Source organism: Ursus americanus, unplaced genomic scaffold, assembly GCF_024610735.1.
Source record: "Ursus americanus isolate L20-20 unplaced genomic scaffold, mUrsAme1.1.p SCAF_96, whole genome shotgun sequence".
NCBI classification, from domain to species: Eukaryota; Metazoa; Chordata; class Mammalia; order Carnivora; family Ursidae; genus Ursus; species Ursus americanus.
Window position 1 is genome coordinate 277,530 of NW_028273678.1, and position 18,351 is coordinate 295,880.

The 18,351-nt window shown below is 39.3% G+C and overlaps 1 protein-coding gene across 1 annotated transcript in view; it reads left to right on the forward strand.

Moving 5' to 3' along the window:
• Positions 1 to 18,351, forward strand: part of LOC123803656 (myomegalin-like) — a 105,784-nt gene that overhangs the window by 42,689 nt on the left and 44,744 nt on the right. The window contains 8 exon segments of the mRNA XM_087860570.1: positions 66 to 260; positions 2,934 to 3,014; positions 3,016 to 3,055; positions 6,366 to 6,457; positions 9,849 to 9,965; positions 10,336 to 10,473; positions 11,292 to 11,404; positions 12,578 to 12,705. Coding sequence (XP_087716696.1) covers positions 66 to 260; positions 2,934 to 3,014; positions 3,016 to 3,055; positions 6,366 to 6,457; positions 9,849 to 9,965; positions 10,336 to 10,473; positions 11,292 to 11,404; positions 12,578 to 12,705 — 904 coding nt within the window.

Genomic DNA, 18,351 nt, shown 5'->3' on the forward strand with positions numbered 1-18,351 from the left:
AACTCCTTGATATGTAGTAGGGGGGATTCTTTCCTCCAGAACTTACAGTGTCCCTTCTGTTTTAGGATCTTAGTGCCACGTTGCTCTGTAAACTCGGACCGGGGCAGAGTGAGGTAGCAGAGGAGCTGTGCCAGCGTCTACAGTGAAAGGAAAGGATGCTGCAGGAACTGCTGAGTGATCGAAACAAACAAGCAGTGGAACATGAAGTAGAGATTCAAGGCCTGCTTCGGTCTATGAGCACCAGGGAGCAGGAGAGCCAAGTAAGGACTGATGCACAGAGAGTGTCGCTGCATTTATAGTCTGAATAGGGAGCATTTGAACATTGTGGCGTGTGTGTGTGTGTGTGTGTGTGTGTGTGTGTGTGTGTGATTTTACAGTCCGTTCTGTTAGGGTTTCTTCCTTCAGTCTGTTACCTAGCCTATACTTTTACCTCCGTCCTCAGGAGCATGCAATATTTTTAGAGCCTCTGCATTGAGAAGGGTGCCTAAACAATACATGTACTCATTAACTTCATTCTGTACATTTTCTTTCCTTAATCTGATAACTTTGACAGAAGGGAGTACAGGGTTCTAGAGTGTTTTGATTTTGATTCTAAATTCTCAAGACTTGAGAGGTATTTTCTATTTTTTAGCCAAGGTATGAGAAAACTTACACTTGACATATTTTTTCTTAATTCTTATAAAATCTGAATCATCTTAAGAGGAAAAAAGATGGTGTTTTTTTTCAAAGGCTGTAATTAGAATAAATAATCTTATAGTAACATGGAATATATTAATCTTAAAATACTGGTACACAGGTATTACAAAAGCCAATTCTTTTTTTTTTTTTTTTGAAGATTTTTATCTACTTTTTCGAGAGAGAGAGAGAGAGAGAGAGAGAGCACATGAGCGGTGGGGAAGGGCAGAGGGAAAGAGAGAAGCAGACTCCCTGCTGAGCAGGGACCCCCCCCCCCCGCCCCCGATGTGGGGCTCGATCCTAGGACCCTGGGACCATGACCTGAGCCGAAGGCAGATGCTTAACTGACTGAGCCATCCAGGTGCCCCTCAAAATCATTCTTAATTTATCTTCATTCCCAGGTATCTTTCTACTCAAGGCTAGAGATATGTGCTGTATTTCAGAGGCCAAATGCTCAGAATCCCCCCAGCCAGTTTCAGGGAGGACTAGATTCTTCTCATTTGCCTTTTTTATTTGACCATAATATTCTCTAATGCTTCCTTTATATTATGGGATGGTTGTCTCTTCTAGTCCTCAGGCCCACTGAAGTGAATATACATTTCCTTAGAAACATGCTGCCATGAGTTGCAGAAATTGCTTCTAGAGTAGACCTAACAAAATCACTGTGAATTATTTAAGTCTTTGGCAGAAGGCTAATAAAAGTCTTTGTTTGAGTGCTCTTTTTAACCCCTTTGTAACTTGAAGGAGCTAGTTTATTTCACCTCCAGAAAGAAATATTATACACTGCTGATAGTAAAAGAGTAGAAGCTAGCAGATGACTGAAAGTACAAAAGATTGATTTAACTCAAGAAAAAGAGTAATGGTTGTATTCTTCTAGATCTGCTTTTTAAATTTTATATGCAGGAGAAATTCCCCTGGATAGCTTTTTAGAAATGTAGATTCCCAGGCTTACTCCTAGGGGACAGAAATTAGGAGGTATAGATAGCACTCAAGAATTTGCATTTCTTAAAAGGTCTCAGGTGATGGTGATGCTACCGGTTCATGAGCCACACTTCGAGGACCACTGCTACAAACAACACTGCTAGAAGAAGAATGCCAAGCCAGATAGATCATATATACATATACATAAGAGATCGTGTGTATTATTTATTATGATTTTTACCCTAGCAACTTCTACAGATTTTTATTCAGGCAAATTAATAATGTACTGTTATCTCTAAGATAGTTGTGTCCAAATCCCTAAAGGGCCCAAATTTTACTTACTAAAAATGTAAGGTTATTCTTTTATTTCCCTTAGAAATTATGACAAGAGCTCAGCTTCTCATTAAAACAGTAGTGATTGTCCCCAGTTGATGCTGATACGGCTAATATAGTCCTGATTCATCATCTTTTCCCCCTAGTAATTTTAGTCTTAGTTTATTGTTTCTGGATTTTCAGATTAAATGCAGACTTTCTATGTGGTAATGGTCACAAATAATGTTCTAGATCTTTTCCTTATTGCGCTATATCGTCTGTCTTAGAAAACTGGGACTTGAAATTAAATAAATTGGGTTTGGTGGTTTTGAGGTTCAGATTCTCCTGATTGTATGTATGGTCTGATAAAAATGTTTGCGTGTAATTGACTCATTCGATAAATATGCATTGAATGCCTACTATGTGCCCGACACTGTTCTGGGTGCTTGTGATTTATCCCTGAAGAAATATCATAGAAACTGCCCTTAGGAAACTTACACCCAGTTGACAGACAATGGACATACATCAGATAACGGTAAGTGCATTGTAAAAACTTAGCAGGACAAGGAGAACTGGGAGTAGAGAAAAGACAGCTGTTTTAGATAGGAGATGCAGAGGAGGCCAATCTGATAAGGTATCAGTAGGCAAAGATATAAAGGGAGCAAACCAAATGAATATTTGGGTAAAGAAATCCAGGCCAAAGGCACATGTATCCCAGAGTAAAGGACATCTGCTATCCCACTTCAAACCAGAATCTTAATACCTTAGCCTGATAGAGTTCTGGCAGGGCCAATTTTGGATTGTTTCATCTGTAATAGATATGTTTATATTCAGTTTCTCCAGTGTTCTTCCTCTGAGAGACTCTTTTCAGCTGTTTTTCCCTGTAAACTGAAAGCAAGGAAACTATTTTTGGTGGGGGGGGCCACTGGCTTTTCATAAACAGTTGACTTTTAACGAATAACTTCAGAACACAAATTTTGTTTTATAGAGTATCTTTCTAATGGTATGTGTGATTTCCTTACTAGGCCGCTGCAGAGAAGATGGTACAAGCCCTAATGGAAAGAAATTCAGAATTACAAGCCCTGCGCCAGTATTTAGGAGGGAAAGACTGCCAAAGGGGATACCAGTATACCCAGGTCCTCATTAGGTAAGTATCAAATTTAATTTCACTAAGGAATCTTCTGTCTTTCTTTCTGTAATTCTGCTAATAGGTTTGGCCAAGACTCTCTTTTCCTACTGGAAAAAAAATAAGCTTAGATTCCCCTTGAAAGGCTGAAGACATGTCTATGCTAGAAAGAACTACCCTTATTATGTTGAATTGAGACTGTTGTTCTGGGTACACAGTTTGGCTCAGGGAGACTGCCTCCTGATTATACTTTCCAGATAGCTTTGCAGGGGTTCAGAAATGCAGGAGGCTATTGTTTCCAAACCTATACAACAGGACCATGGGGCTGACACCTTCTCCTGGGTATCTTTCAAGCGGGCCGAGGCTACTTATGGTAACTTGACATAACCTGCATTACAGTGTTGGGAGGGGGAGGCAGTATACATTAAGTTATTTGCCAAGATCACAGCCATCTAAGAGATGATTGTAGGCCTTGAACTCCCTAAAAACAAATTAATTATGTGAAGAGTCGGAGCAAAACTTAAATGAGTGCTGGGCATTAGAGTCTCTGACTTGCACAGAGCAAAAGGTTGGGATCTAGGGTGGCTTCAAGGAAGAGATTTACCCAGTGAGTTGTAGAAATAGGGGCTCACCATTATTAATGAAGTGGTGATTATAATGGTATAAGAAACGTTATGGACTTGGAGAATTAACTTATGATTTTTTTGATGATATTAAGAATGAAAGGGGCACCTGGGTGGCTCAGTTAAGCATCCAACTGTTGATTTCAGCTCCAGTCTTGATCTCAGGGTCATGAGTTCAAGCCCCGTGTTGGGCTCCACGCTGGGCTTTACATGGAGCTACTTTAAAAAAAAAAGAAAAAGAATGTAGAAAGTTTGTGTCTGTTTTATAGTATAAGGTGTTATGGAATTCCATAGGTAAGTCATGCGAGTAGTTATTTTTTTCATAGGAAAACTTTGTCAAAGAGTAAAGAATACTGGATTTGTTTAATTTACTCCCTCTTTACCTTTTTTCAAAAATTACTTTTCCACAATTTTTTATTTTGCAAATTTCAAACTTCTAGAAAAGTGGCAAAAATTGTGCAGTGAATACCCATATAGGCTTTTATTAAGATTCACCACCTATTAACATTTTGCCACATTTACACCATTTCTTCACATGCACATGCACAGATGAAATGTTTTTTCTAAGCCATTTAAAAATTACTTAGATGTCATGACACTTCATTTCTAAATGCTTCATTATGTATTCCCTAAAAGCAATGGCATTCTCCTACATAACTACAGTGTAATTATCATGTTCAGGAAATTTAACCTTGGAATAGTCCTGGTACTTAATGTATAGTTTATATCCAGAGTTCCTGTGTCGCAGGAACATTCCAGATGGTTGGGTCTCCCCCTCCAGGACCATGCATCCATTTAGTTGTCATGTCGTGTTAGTCTCTTTTAGTCTAGAAAAGTTTTCTAGCCTTTTTTGTCTTTTTTGACATTGGCATTTTTGAAAACTCTGGGCCAGCGAATGGCCCTCGATCTGGCTCTGATTGTTTCTTCATGGTTCGATTGAAGTTAAACATTTTTGGCAAGAATACTTACAAGGGTGAGGTCTTTCTCAGTGCACCACGTCAGGAGCACATGATAGCAGTTTGTATTTTCCTTAGTTAAGGTTGTATCTGCCAGACCTCTCCATTGTGAAGGCTCATTCCTCCCTTTGTGTGGGTGACCTGCCGCCCAACACCCTGAGACGTTGACCGTCTCCCTACAGCCACTCACCCAGGGGTTCTAGCATCCTTTCAGCCTTTCCCGAAGCAGCTGTGAGGTTGGTAGTTTAAAAAAGTGATTTCTATTTTTAAAATTTCTTCCTTGTTTATTAGCACGTGTTCTTTCACAAAGAGCTGCCCTTTCCCTATTCTCTCCCACTCCATTTTTTTTATATCAGTGTGTTGTAATTACACATTGTAATGTATTCTTTTTTTAAAAAAATCATTTTTTTTGCATTTCTGTTTTTGTCATTATTCCATTTGATGCCCAAGTTACCCCCAATCTGGCCAATTGGAGCCCCTTCAAACTGTTCCTCTGTCCTTTGAATATGTCGCCATCAGTTTTTCAGCACTTGCACACTTGCTGGCACAGTAAGATGTTCTGTGATTACCTTTCCCTTTCCCTGCCTCAGCCCTGGAACTGCCCGTTCCTTCAAGGAGCTCTGGTTCCCTAAAGTGGTTAATGACATTTAGGTAGGTACTAGTAATCTGGGCATGAGATGGGTTCATAGCCACACGTATGTCATTTGCTTCTAGGTTCTTTTAGGTGAACAGAGCTAAGGGGGGGGGGGTAACGTGTGTGCGTACTTGATACTCATTTCTCTAATTCTAATTTAACACCTCAAGTTCTTTCTTTCCCTTATTTTCTATTTGTATCTGCCTTTTTTTGACCTTGAGAAACCTGGTTACCTCTAACATGAATATATGAACCTATTCACACAATATACAAAAGTAGTTTAGAATTGCTACATGAATACCACTATCAACAGTAAGTCATTTATAAATAACGTTTAAGATTTTTTATTTTTTTTTTAATCCTTAGACTTTTTCCCACTGAGGGTATAGAGTTAGAACAGTGAGTTCAAGAAATCATTTGGATTAATTTTTTTATTTCCTGGGTGCTTATATTATCTATTTATTATATAGGTTCATTTATTTATGTTAATACTCAGTTTTAGGCTTTTTTTCCCCCATTATTATTGAACTAACTTTACACATTAAAAATAAAACATTAACATGGTTCAAAACTCAAATATATAAAGTGTGTTCAGAAGACCCATCAACTTCCCTAGTATTTTTCTCTGGTTTTCACCCCTCCCTTGAAGGCAACCAATTTCATTTCTGGGTTATCCTTCCTATGTTTCTTTTAGCAAAGTCAGGGAGCAATCCTGTGTCTAAATGTGATGTGTATGTGTGTGGTCTTACTTCCCCCTCTCCTAATATAGGACAGACTCCACTAGATGTATTCTTTTGTACCCAACTTGTTTTACTTAACAATATATCTTTGAAATTATTCCATATCAGTTCATAAAGAGTTGTTTTCTCATTCTTTTTGACAGTTGTATGTAGTATTTCGTCACATGGATATACCATAGTTTATTCAGTCTTCTTTTTACAGGCATGTAGGTTGATTGTATATTTTGCTATTACAAATATTGCTGCAAAGAACAATCTGGCACATATTTTCGTTGTTGTTGTGAGATTGTGTATTCGGACTAAATTCCTCAGAAACCATGCACCGGAGGTCATATGATGTTATAGTGATGAAGACGCGTGCTATGTGTTCATTTTCAGGAGACTTGGAAACAGTTGCAGGGCTGGAAAAAGAACTGAGTAATGCCAAAGAGGAACTTGAGCTCATGGCTAAAAAAGGAAGAGAAAGTCGGGTGAGTGTTCTAGTGAGCCTACTTTCAAAATTCCTATGATTTTCTTCCAACATAGTTTATCTTTAAAAGAGTACACTTGTCCACGTATAATATCTAGGTCCAAATGCAAAGTAAGGCTTTTTCTTTGTGGAGAAAATTACAAATTGCTTTATGTACACATTTTCTCAAAAGTTGCTTTTATTTTTATAAATGGAGACCATTAAACTTTTTAAGTGCTGGAAAGACAAAGGCCACTTTCTCTGCTCATTGCTAACTGGAATAATTGTAAAGGACTTGTGAAAAAATGAGATACTGTATAATCGCTGCTTGGAATTACGATGTTAGATCCATGAAATTAGTTTTAGAAACATGGAACGGAAGAATTTGGGGAATGATCAAGAATGTTCATTGAATACTTGCTACGTGCAATGTACTGTACTGGTTACTTAAATTAGCACTAAGGCTTACAGCTCTGCAAACTAAGTGGTATTGGCCCTATTTTATAGATGAAGAAGGTGAAATGCCGATTTTTTTTTTTTTTTAAACATGGAGGTAGGAAGGGGCGCCTGGGTGGCTCAGTCGGATAAGCGTCTGACTCTTAGGGTTTCAGCCCAGGTCATGATCTTAGGGGCGTGAGATTGAAGATTCTGTCTCTCCCTCTGCGCCCACCCCCACCTGCTTACACAAGCTCTCTCAAAAAACAAAATATAACAAAACTGTGGAGGTGGGGAATTGTCATATAACTAAGACATACCAAAGCTAAGATTTAAATTTAGGTCTTTTGTGACTCAGAATACTTGCTAAGAAGTCATTACTTGGAGTAGATCATTTTTGCATTATGCTGTATTTCTAGCAATAGAGTTTTCATGAATTTTCTTAGAAGAGGCCTTTTGGCCTTATAGAATCCCTTCTCTTTTTCCCTCCCTTTACAGCAGATTTTATGTCCAGCTGTGATATGGAAGAAGTATTAGGGCCATAGAACAGAGTTACCAACTAAAACCGAAAGACTTTATGTTACCATGGCATCTATTTTAGGGGGTCAGCGGTATATTAAGTTTACCCGGCTAGTCTACTTGGCTTCTCAGATTCGTTCCACCTCTTTGCCAGAGTTAGATCTAGAATGTAAGACCTGTATTCATATTTGTGATAAAATTATCTTATTGTACCTCTTAATTTCTCTTCCCATTACTGTATTTCTTCTTACAGCCAGACTGCTGTTATATAACTCAAGTTTTGAGGATATGAAATTGTGTGGCATTTTAAAAATACCAGTTTTAAAAATCCCCTGGCTCCCCTCCCTTGTTTTGGGTTCCACCCTAGCCATTATCTGATTACTCATGTCAGATATTTCCGTTTCCATATGCTGTTCCTGTTTTTCTCATCTATACTTTATTCAGAGTAATGTTACTTTTGGGTTCTGTCCTGTTTGGGGGATCATAAAATTAGGACTATGAATGGTTATTTTGAGTGAGGTATATTTAGCTATATTGCTTACTTTTGTGTCCTTAATCAATTACCAGCCTCTCAGTTCAATACCGTATATATTCATTGTCGCATTCCCTCGGATGCTAGGTTTATACCAAAAGCCATGTCGATTTTCCTGAATTTTAAGCATTCCCTCTACTGTCTTGAAATCATAGCAGTAGTGGTAAGAATAGTTAACATTCACTGATTGGCTACCAGGCACTTTTAAATATATTTTCTCTATTCTCACATAGCCCTAAAAAGGAGGTTTTATTTCCGTTTTACAATTCAGGAAATGAAGTTCAGGTTAAATGCAATGTAGAGAGATTATGCCAAGATTTAAAACCCAAAACTCGTGTCTGCCTGGCTGTAGACCTTTATCTTGCTGCACTAATGTTTTCCTCATGTTTGAGTTTTTCTTCCATGGAGCCGATACCCGGCTATATAATGATAGAGGTCTCTGAAGAGGGCCTCATAAGTAGCACTCCATTTCCTGTAACCAAGATCTGAACAAACGGAGAAATAAAGTAGTGGCAGAGAGTTTGGTATTTCATTGGCTGCATTACTGATAAAGGCTTAGGTAGAGAACCTAATGCAAGAACCAAGGGGCCTGCTAGCCAATCCCCAGAATTAGGCAGACTTACCTACCTAGTCACAGACGACATTGGGCCTTGGCAGACCACTCCACATGGTGAGGAAGAGCCTGCTCTTGGAGAAGCAGTGCCAAAAACAGGCTTCCTGCAGGCAGGTGCCTCCTAGAAAGAAGGAAGATGGAGCCAAGTCAAGCATGCCTGGTTTATTCCTCCCCAACATACCATTAAGATAAGTCACTTTACCTGCCTGGGGCTGACTAAAGGGGTGGAGAAATGTCAGGAGTCACACTAACTGAGGCCTTCAACATGGAAGGAAATGGAAGGAGAAGCATTTCTTCCTAACATGCCACAGGAGTCCAGAGCATCAAATAACTTTGTGGAGTTATAAGTCATCACCACATAGTGAACTATCAGCATTGATGGAATTCGAAGTAGTTTTTACTGCTTCTAACTTACATTTTATATCTTAAAGAAACAGATGCTGCTTTCTTTAGGAAGCTTGACTATACCTTAAACTAGGTTTGTGACATCTCTCTTCTTTGTCACACCTATTTCCTTTAATTATCTCCAGATAGTTCCTTACGTGGGGGTCCTGGCTGGCTCAGTCGGTTAAGCATCTTCCTTCAGCTCAGGTCATGATCTCAGGGTCATGGGATAGAGTCCTACATTGGGCTCCCTTCTCAGCAGGGAGCCTGCTTCTCCCTCTGCCTGCTGCTCCCCCTGCTTGTGCTCTCTCTCCCCCCACCCTCTGACAAATAAATAAATAAAATCTAAAAAAAAAATAGTTCCTTACAATGTGTATTTACAAATAACTTGCCATCATGATAAAGAATATATGGATGTGTTAGAATCTGCAGGAAAGGCATTATAACCTCGTGTTCTGAGTCTGCTTCCTTGAGTTCACATTCTGGATCTCCCGCTTCCTCGCTCTGTGACTTTGAACAGGTTCCTTAATTTCTCTCTGCTTCAGTCACCTCTCTGTAAACTGGGGAATAAAAGAGTAGTGATTCTGTTGGGTTGGTGAGGATTCACTCGTCTGCTAATGGTGACCCATTTTGTAAGCAGCACAATAAACTCATTCATTAAGCAAATTTGAAATGTTTCGTAGTGCTGACTAAAGTGGAGGACATCCTTAAGGCTACCGTTACAGCTTCCCATGCAACACCCTTTGGTACCACACCGTGTGGTTTATTGATGTGATCCACCAGAACACTGTAACTCAGCTTCTGGTTGGCACTCGCATTCCTGGCTGATGGTGATACAATATGGAAGAGCCTTGGCCTAGGGGTTCAAATATGAATGTGACAGATACTGTGTCCTCTGCACACTGACTTCAGGACTTCTTCTCTCCACAGATGGAACTTTCTGCACTACAGTCCATGGTGGCCGTGCAAGAGGAAGAGCTGCAGGTGCAGGCTGCTGACATGGAGTCCCTGACCAGGAACATACAGATTAAAGAAGACCTCATAAAGGTCCTTCAAAGCTCTTTCAAGATCCTTGGAAACGATTACAGCTCAGAATACCTGCAGGGCATCTTCAGACAACATTTAGATACCCTGAGTCCCTTGGCCAGTACTTATTTCCTTGATGCACTGTCGGTTTGAGCCTCTTCATATCACCGTATTCTTTTTGACTTGTATTAGAGTTGCTGAGATTTCACAAAGAGTGTATTATTTCATATGGCTTATCAATATTCCACTTGAAAGTACAGCAGACTGTTTCAGGGACTTCTGCTCCTTTGCTCCTCTGCTAAATAGCAGTTTGCAGCCCCGAGATCAAGAGTCGCATGCTCCACTGACTGAGCCGCCCCACATTTTTATTCATTTTTTTCTTGACCTTTAGGACCTGCAGATGCAGCTGGTTGATCCTGAGGACATACCAGCTATGGAACGCCTGACCCAAAAAGTCTTACTTCTTCGGGAAAAAGTTGCTTCAGTAGAGTCACAGGGTCAAGAAACTTTAGGAAACTGAAGACAACAGGTAAGTCATTGGACTATAAACCTTATTTTTACTGTGAAACAAACACTGGAAAAGCTGTCGATCTCAGTGATCTCTGAAGGGGAGAGATCTCTGTGCTCTAAAGTTGCCTGCCTTGGTCAGCAGCAGCAAGAGATACCCCTAACATTTGTCATTCCTTTCTAGCTGCTCCTCCATAGCTGACCTCTCTTCAGTGCCAGATTTAAAAACGACCTATTGCCTGTACTCCCTGTTATCATCTCTCTCACTAACTACTCATTTCACTCCAGTCCTGGCTTTTAACTCGAGCAGTTCACTTAAACAGACCTCTCTGCTGGTTGCGTACGTCGTGGCTCATGTTGTTAACAGCACTTACTGTAGAGCTCTCTGCGACACAGGTCTGTGATTGATGGTGTCTCCTCCACCCACTAGATAGTAAGCTGATCCCTAGAACAGAGCCTGGCACATAGAATGTGCTCAATAAATATTGACTGAATGAATGAAGAATACCAATAAGTCCTACTGTATGTGTCCTTCTGGCACTTCCTCTCTTTCCCTTCCACTCCCTTCTCTTAGCTCTTTGCTGCGCTTCTGGCCTCTCTCTCCTCTTTCTTCTTCTTGCTTCCATGTTTGACTTCTGCCCTATAGAGTTTTAAAGATTAAAAAAAAGATAATGTGACATTGATTTGAAAACTGTATAATAGGAAGTTTAAGCAAGTAGTAAGATGGTGAGCTTTTTTTGGTCATAGTACATGTGAGTACATTCCTTTGGCTGCTTTCTCAGGATCTCTGTGGCTTCATGTCTCACGTCCATTTGCGTACTGCTTCTGTTCTTTCTTCAGTTGCTGCTGATGCTCGAAGGGCTGGTGGATGAACGGAGTCAACTCAGTGAGGCTTTACAAGCAGAGAGACAGCTCTATAGCAGTCTGGTGAAGTTCCACGCCCATCCAGACAGGTAGGAGAGTGACGGCAGTGTTTACCCTTCCATTCTTCTCTAGGAGCAGATGCTTCTGATCTCAAAGCAGGGAGAAAAAGAGAGAGAGACAATTACTAGGATTACTCAGTTTGTCATTTGTGGTGTGTGGATCTCTCAGAGCCCAGTGTTTACATCTTAAGTCAGGAATAGTGCCTATCTCCTATAGCTACACAGTGATCAAATGAGAAGACTTGTCAGGAAATCGAAGACAGCAAGTAAGTCATTGGAATATAAACTAAAATAATGCCTTGCATATAGTAAACACTCAGTGTTTTCCTTTCGTTCCTCTGCTCCATGTCCTGGGTAAGGGCTGTTCCGTTCCAAGAGTGAGGATAGAAGGGTATTGATACTCGCCAAGTATCACTGAAGAAAATATATTCACCACGATGGCTAGTATCAACCCAGGATCACTGATAGCCATCATGGTGAATATATTTGCTGGTACCTCTTGACTTTCGGTCATGTATATTATGTCGTTCTGGTTCATTTTATATTCCCTTTATTTTTTTTTTTCTCATTCTGCCTTCTCCCCTTGTCCCTTTTTCTCTTTCCTAATTTTTATTATTTTACTATTCATTTTCTTCTAGTTTGTTGTTCAGCTTAAGCATCATTTTTCTTTCTACTTCAAAGAAATGAAGGGAGAGGAAAGATACAAGAAGGACCAGTTGATTGTATTACTTTTTAAAGAATTTCTGGATCTTTAGTCTCTCTAAACTGGATTCCTTTTCAGAGCTTTGTCCAGTCTGGTTACCAAATGAGAGAACACATCTTCAGTAGCCGTCGTACTTGGCTCAGTATTTCTTCGGTTTGCATTTAGGTCTTCCTGGATTTTGGTTTTTCAGAAATTAATACTTGTCAAAAAGTAAAATTTCTCTTATGTCGGCTATAAGGGTATGAGATAAGTCTTAGGAACTATAATTTTTATGTGACATTGGCTCACAATCTAGCATAAAATGACAAGCTTTAAAGAAAGGAGCAGGCCTTGCTGATCTGTCTGCAGTGAAGGATAACAGTGCCCAAACAAAGACCGTGCTCAATTACTGTGTCCTGGAGAGCGTCCTTTAGAAAGTCTCATGGCTCTTCGGAAGTATACGTAGACTCATTACAGTTGATGGCTAATCCGTTTTCCTTCCATATGGGATGTTTACTCAGCTCTGAGAGAGACCGAACTCTGCAGGTGGAACTAGAAGGGGCCCAGGTGATACGCGGTCGGCTGGAAGAAGTTCTTGGAAGAAGCCTGGAGCGCTTAAGCAGGCTGGAGACCCTGGCCGCCATTGGAGGTGGGGAACTGGAAAGTGTGCGAGTTCGTCACAAGCATGCCTTCTGAGCACTGGCGGGTCAGCCTGCAGCCCAGGATGGAAAACCTTGTTTGCGCTAACCCGAGAGCCTTGTCTGACTCTGGCAGAATTAAAATGGTGACTTGCTAATGGTAGAACTGTTGCCAAGTAGCATCAGCTACAAAGTGAAACTTACTTTAGTCTACCTGTATGGCGCTGTACATATCTATCTCGGAGTTGAATGGTGGAGGTTACAAAGTGTATGTGCACCTTTTAAAGCATTCCATTTCAGTTTTCCCACCATTTCACTCTTTTCCCTGGCCCCTCCCTGTTCCCCCATCTCTTCCCATGGGCCAATGAAGTTTATTACTCCCTTGCTCTCACCGTCCATTTCATATGTTCCATATCATGTCATAAACGCATGCACGTGTATTATTTTTGCCATCTGCCAACTCCTGCTCTTTGACTGAGAGAATTAAACTTTGATTTGACTTGATTTTTTAATCAAATAAAAGTTTCAGGGTGAAAGAGAGAGAGAGATTAAATGTCTATAAGAATGACTTTGCAAAAGTGGTATAATCCTTATCAGAAGGTAATCAAAGCCAAGTCTTGCCATTAGCAGACTCCAAGTATTGGAAGGGTCAAGTCAGAGAGAGGAGGCAAAGATAGTTGAAGTGTTCACAGTAAACCTTCTCCTCTGAAAGTGTTTCAGACGTGATAATTCAGTAATAGTGATAGTGAAATTAGATTAGGTGCAGATTAAATTCCATTAATATTTTTCCTTTAAACCAAGGGTTTTATGTAGTCAGAACACGATTTCAATAAAGACTCCTTTCAGTTTTGAAACATGGAATTTGGTGAACAGGGATTGAGGCTTTCCCACATGTCTTTCAGAGTCATGATTCTTTATGTAAAAAGATAATTTCAAATGTAATGTTTCCCTTTAAATTCAGCATTTCACCAAATTGCTTATTGCAGCCAGAGGAAAGTATTGCTTCTGGTTTTTCATTTGGTAGTGGCACGAGGTGGAGTCCTGTGTTTTTCATGTTTTAGTGCTTAAACATTACTCCATTAAAATAAGTAATAGGCTTTGAGGTGTTTGAATAGTTTAGGAAGAAATGTTGTAGATCTGGGTTGGTAGGTTTGGGCCGTTGTCTCGGTGCTTTCTTATGGCAGCATGACAGGCATAAGAAAGGGGTCCTGGAGATTGTATTTCTGGTAGCTAAATGTCAAGAGTATAAAAAGTAATCAGGATTACTTTGGAGCTTTGCGGGTTCAACACCATGAGGTTTCAGATTTCTGTTGGTTATAAATTTCCTAGATTAGAAGCTGAGATTTCAAGTTTGAAACATGGACTTTGCTGAACAGGGATTGAGGCTTTCCAGCATCATAAAGGTGACTGAGTACTCTTTCTCAACGAGGGGGCGCACAATGAGTTTTCTGTTTTCCCTCCATTATTCACATGACACTAATTTCTTTCACATTTATCTGTTGACATGGGTTGCCTTACATTCTCAATTCTGTCCAACTTTCTGTAACCTTACCCGTGCCTGTAACAACAGATAGAGCATCAGTCAGACCAAAGTGGATAGGGAAGAAAATATTCTGCTGGAGAAGCACCCTGGGATTTTCTGATGAAGTATTTTGTAAAAGATTGATAGCCATAAGCCTTCCTCTTAATGAAATGCTTTCCAGTTTTCATGCGCTTTGGGGTGGGGAGTCATTTAAGAGGGGCATAGGAAGTATAAGCAGAACCATCCACTTTCTTCGTCTTCCAATCTTGAGAGACCCTTTCCTACAAAAAGCTTTTTGTAACTGGAAAAGGATAGAGGGAGTAATTGAACTTACAGAAATGTCAACCCGGCAAAGACTAGTCTGTCATATGATTACACGGCATTTAGGAAGTGTTTTCCCTTTATTTTGCTAACAGACCAAGGAAGCTTTATAAGTGTCCTGTTAAGATTCAACCATTGGTGATTCTTGGATTCTAATGGCTTATAGTGATTATACTAATTTCTAATTATAATCCTGCTTCTATCATCCTCCAACAGTAGGAATTTCCCGTGGTGTCTTGAACTGTTACTAAGTGTTAGAAATTTTAAGGTAGCTGCCCGAATAATGAGGAACCCAACTTCCTATTGAAAAATGATCAAAATAGATTAGTGGGGAAAAGGAAGTGAATGCTGGTCCTGATTTGGATCCTAAAGAGACAGACTGACTTGTGCTACGGTTAATCACCTTTAATATTGGTCCTTGGGAAACATTTTAGATAAGTAAGTGATTTTTGTGGCAAAAGATAAACTTAAGAGATTGATCCTGACACTACAGATGTGACTGGAATCTGCTACTCATGTCCTGGAGTGAGGCTTGTGAACAGTGCTGCCTGGAGAGAGCTGGCCAGCCTAACAAGTTTGTGTGCTAATGTGGCATCTTATTAGAGAACTTGACTCTGATGAATTTTGTTCTATAACCCACAGATAGATGATGCTGTGATTACCCACATCACTCACAGAATTCCATCTACCGTGATAGCATATGATTCCATTCTCTCCTCAGGAGCACAGACCCTTTTTCTTATGGGATTATTTGACCTTTGTCAGGCATTTTTCAGCCTTAATAATTTTAGAGAAAGCATCATGGGCTTGTAGAACCTTGTGCTTGAATTAAAAAAAAAAAATCTTGAATGAATTAAACTCAGGCCATGATTAATTAGAAGCATAGAACTTAATTTATGAAAAATTCATATCAATAGATTTGCTTTTACTTACATTTCCTTTTTGAATAATAGCAAATATGCAAAGTAATGGTTGTGAGAGTCAGGGGAGATGAAGTCTATAGTTCTTAGAGCTGTAGACTTGAAAAGGACCTCCCAGAACATTTATTTTAATGAATGAAATGGAAGTCCTTTTTTTTTTTTTTTTGGAAGTCCTTTTGATAGATATTTCCCTTACCCTTTACTGTTGCAGAAGTCTGACGATTATTAGTGCCTAGTAAAAGTCAACGTTTTTCTGGTGTTTTCTTCTTAGCTATTTAGCCAAGTTATCATTTTTTTAAAAGGCACAACTGGGCTCTTTTAATATTATCAGCCTTTTGCTCTGAGAGGTATGTGCTTATCCTGAATCTCACGGACCCCTCTCCCACACCCACTTCTCTTCATTCACTGCGGACAGCAGGGGTGTTGTTGGTACCTCTACTTCCTTATTCATATTTTTAAAAGATTTGTCAATGTCATTATATACAGTAAGACATATGTAAAGATTAAGAAAATTGTGACCTATATAGGATATTAGATCCTAGCCACAAAAAGTTTCCTGGAGGGAAGCTACTTGCATAATTTATACCTAAGTGACCTCTGGAACAGATACACATAAAAGACCTTTCACTTTCATGCTTATTTATGCTAATTTGGTATCTGGTCTTGGGAAGTTTGATTCACAGATTCAAAACAGTTCAAGAAAATTGATGTTAGTTCTGTCTCTCTTCCAGTTTAATCTAGGGTTTTCTGATGAGGGAAAGGAGAAGCAGGTCAGACTATACCAAAAAATTGCTCCTTTCATTGAGGAATAAAAATTGACCTACCTATAGTCACTTCCTTTTAGAGTGCTAATCTTAAAGGGGCAATACTTCAGTTCCTTTGCTTTCCTTGAGCAACTAGTATTAGCAAACTCTCGTTCCTGTTTGTTAGGATAAAGTTGTTGTTTTCTGGTTTCATGGTCTTTTTTTTTTAAAGATTTTATTTTTATTTATTTGAGAGAGAGAGAGCACAAGCCAGGGGAAGAGGGAGAGGGAAAAGCAGACTCCCTGCTGAGCAGGGAGCCTGACTTGACTTGGTGGTTGATTCCAGGACCCTGGGATCATTACCTGACCTAAGGCAGACACCCAACCGACCAAGCCACCCAGGCACCCCTCATGGTCTTTTTATATGAAAAAGACATAGAATCTCCACATTTGATGTCCCTGAAAAACTCAAGTTGCCTCTTCAACGAGGGCCCCAGTAGTAATTCCAAGGGTCTGCAGCCAATGCCTTGGGACAGTCGTCCTATGAAGCTAGGAAGAAATAGTAGTGACCCACGCCCTGACAGTCCACTTTCCATCTTGCCTTGTAGAGATGGTAGAGGTAGAATAAATGAAATTAGCTTTCTTTTTCAGATGCTAACATCCTGTGAGAAGCAAGCATATAAAAGAAAAGCATCCTCTTTTCTTTAAGGTTAAAATTTAGAGAGCTTTTCTTCTCCCTTTGGTCGTGAAGAACCATCCGTACTGTAGAAAGAGTAGTTAGGAGTATGGAGCTTATATGAGGCAACCTGGTAATAAAAAATAGAAGGAATGAGTCATTGGGACAGCATGTCAGAGTGATTTCTGTACGTTAATAATTTTTGAGTCTTAGAACATTTTGGAATATGGATTTAAGGCACCTTCTCACTAGACATTTAGAGTAATAACTTTGTTAAACAACTTTTTTATAATTAGAAGACAGGCATGTTGCTTTTAAGTAGTCTGAGTATTGACAAAAGGTAAGTCGTCAACTTCTTTCTATATAATCACATGAGCCAGGACGAGTTTCCCAAATAAAAAATCTGTGTTGTAATTTGCTTCCAGTAGAGGATGGAAGTGGAAGGGAAACATAACATGTAAAGCTGACAATACCAATTTTACCAGATTTCAAAAAAGAATGATTAAACTTACGAAGTGATGTACTAATTCTTTTTGCATTACTTTCCCGTTATGTTGTTTAATGTCAAATTCCAGAAATAAAATTTTTTTACTTATCATACTGTTTTCCTTTTGCTAAGCCTGGAAGGATAAAGTAGGAAGTTCAGCAAGAAGATGTTCGATAAAGAATAATATGAAGAATAGGGGTGTTAAGTAGATGAACTAAGTCAGCTTCCTTGTTCCCTTTAAAAACTCATAATTGTCTAGCATATGCATGTAGCTTTGCCTTTCGTATATAACATGAGTATTGCTTCCTTTTGCAATTACCAAAATCATTGCTCTAAAATACCAACCTCTCAATCTGTAAACGTTAGAGGCATGTGTGTGTACAAGTATGTTCTATAATTCATGAATTTCTGTTTCCATGAAGTATTCAGTTTGACAATAAAAGCAGTTTTACTTCTATCACTTAAAATTTTGGTCCTAGGGCCGTCGAGAAAAAGTAAAGTGATTTCCTACCAATTTAAATGAAGAAGGAAATGACAAGTGATCCAATAACTTGGCATTAGATTATTTATAGGACTATATTCCCACCAAAATAAGCTGTATATTTTCCTCTGGAAATTCATTTCTTCCTGGCACTGTGCTGTGTTAAACTGTGTTAACATTTGTGCTAAAATGGAGAGTGTTCTTTTTAACACATAACACATAAGTGTTAGAATTTCAGCTACTTTAGTTGAGACACAGAAAATTGTTACTGATCCAATAAAAGTATCAAAGGCCAAACAGTAACCATTTGGTTTCATTCTTGAAAAGATTGATGAGAAGTAGAGAAAGCTCATGTCTTTTTTGTTTGTTTCCTTATAGGAGAACCAGTGTTATTGATCATTGTACTAAAAATCCAAGTGGAAGTGAAGGCTCCAGAATGAGTGAATGCTTTTGTAATTTATTTAACTAGAGGAGGGAAGAGGAAGAAACTGGATTATTCTTCCGTCA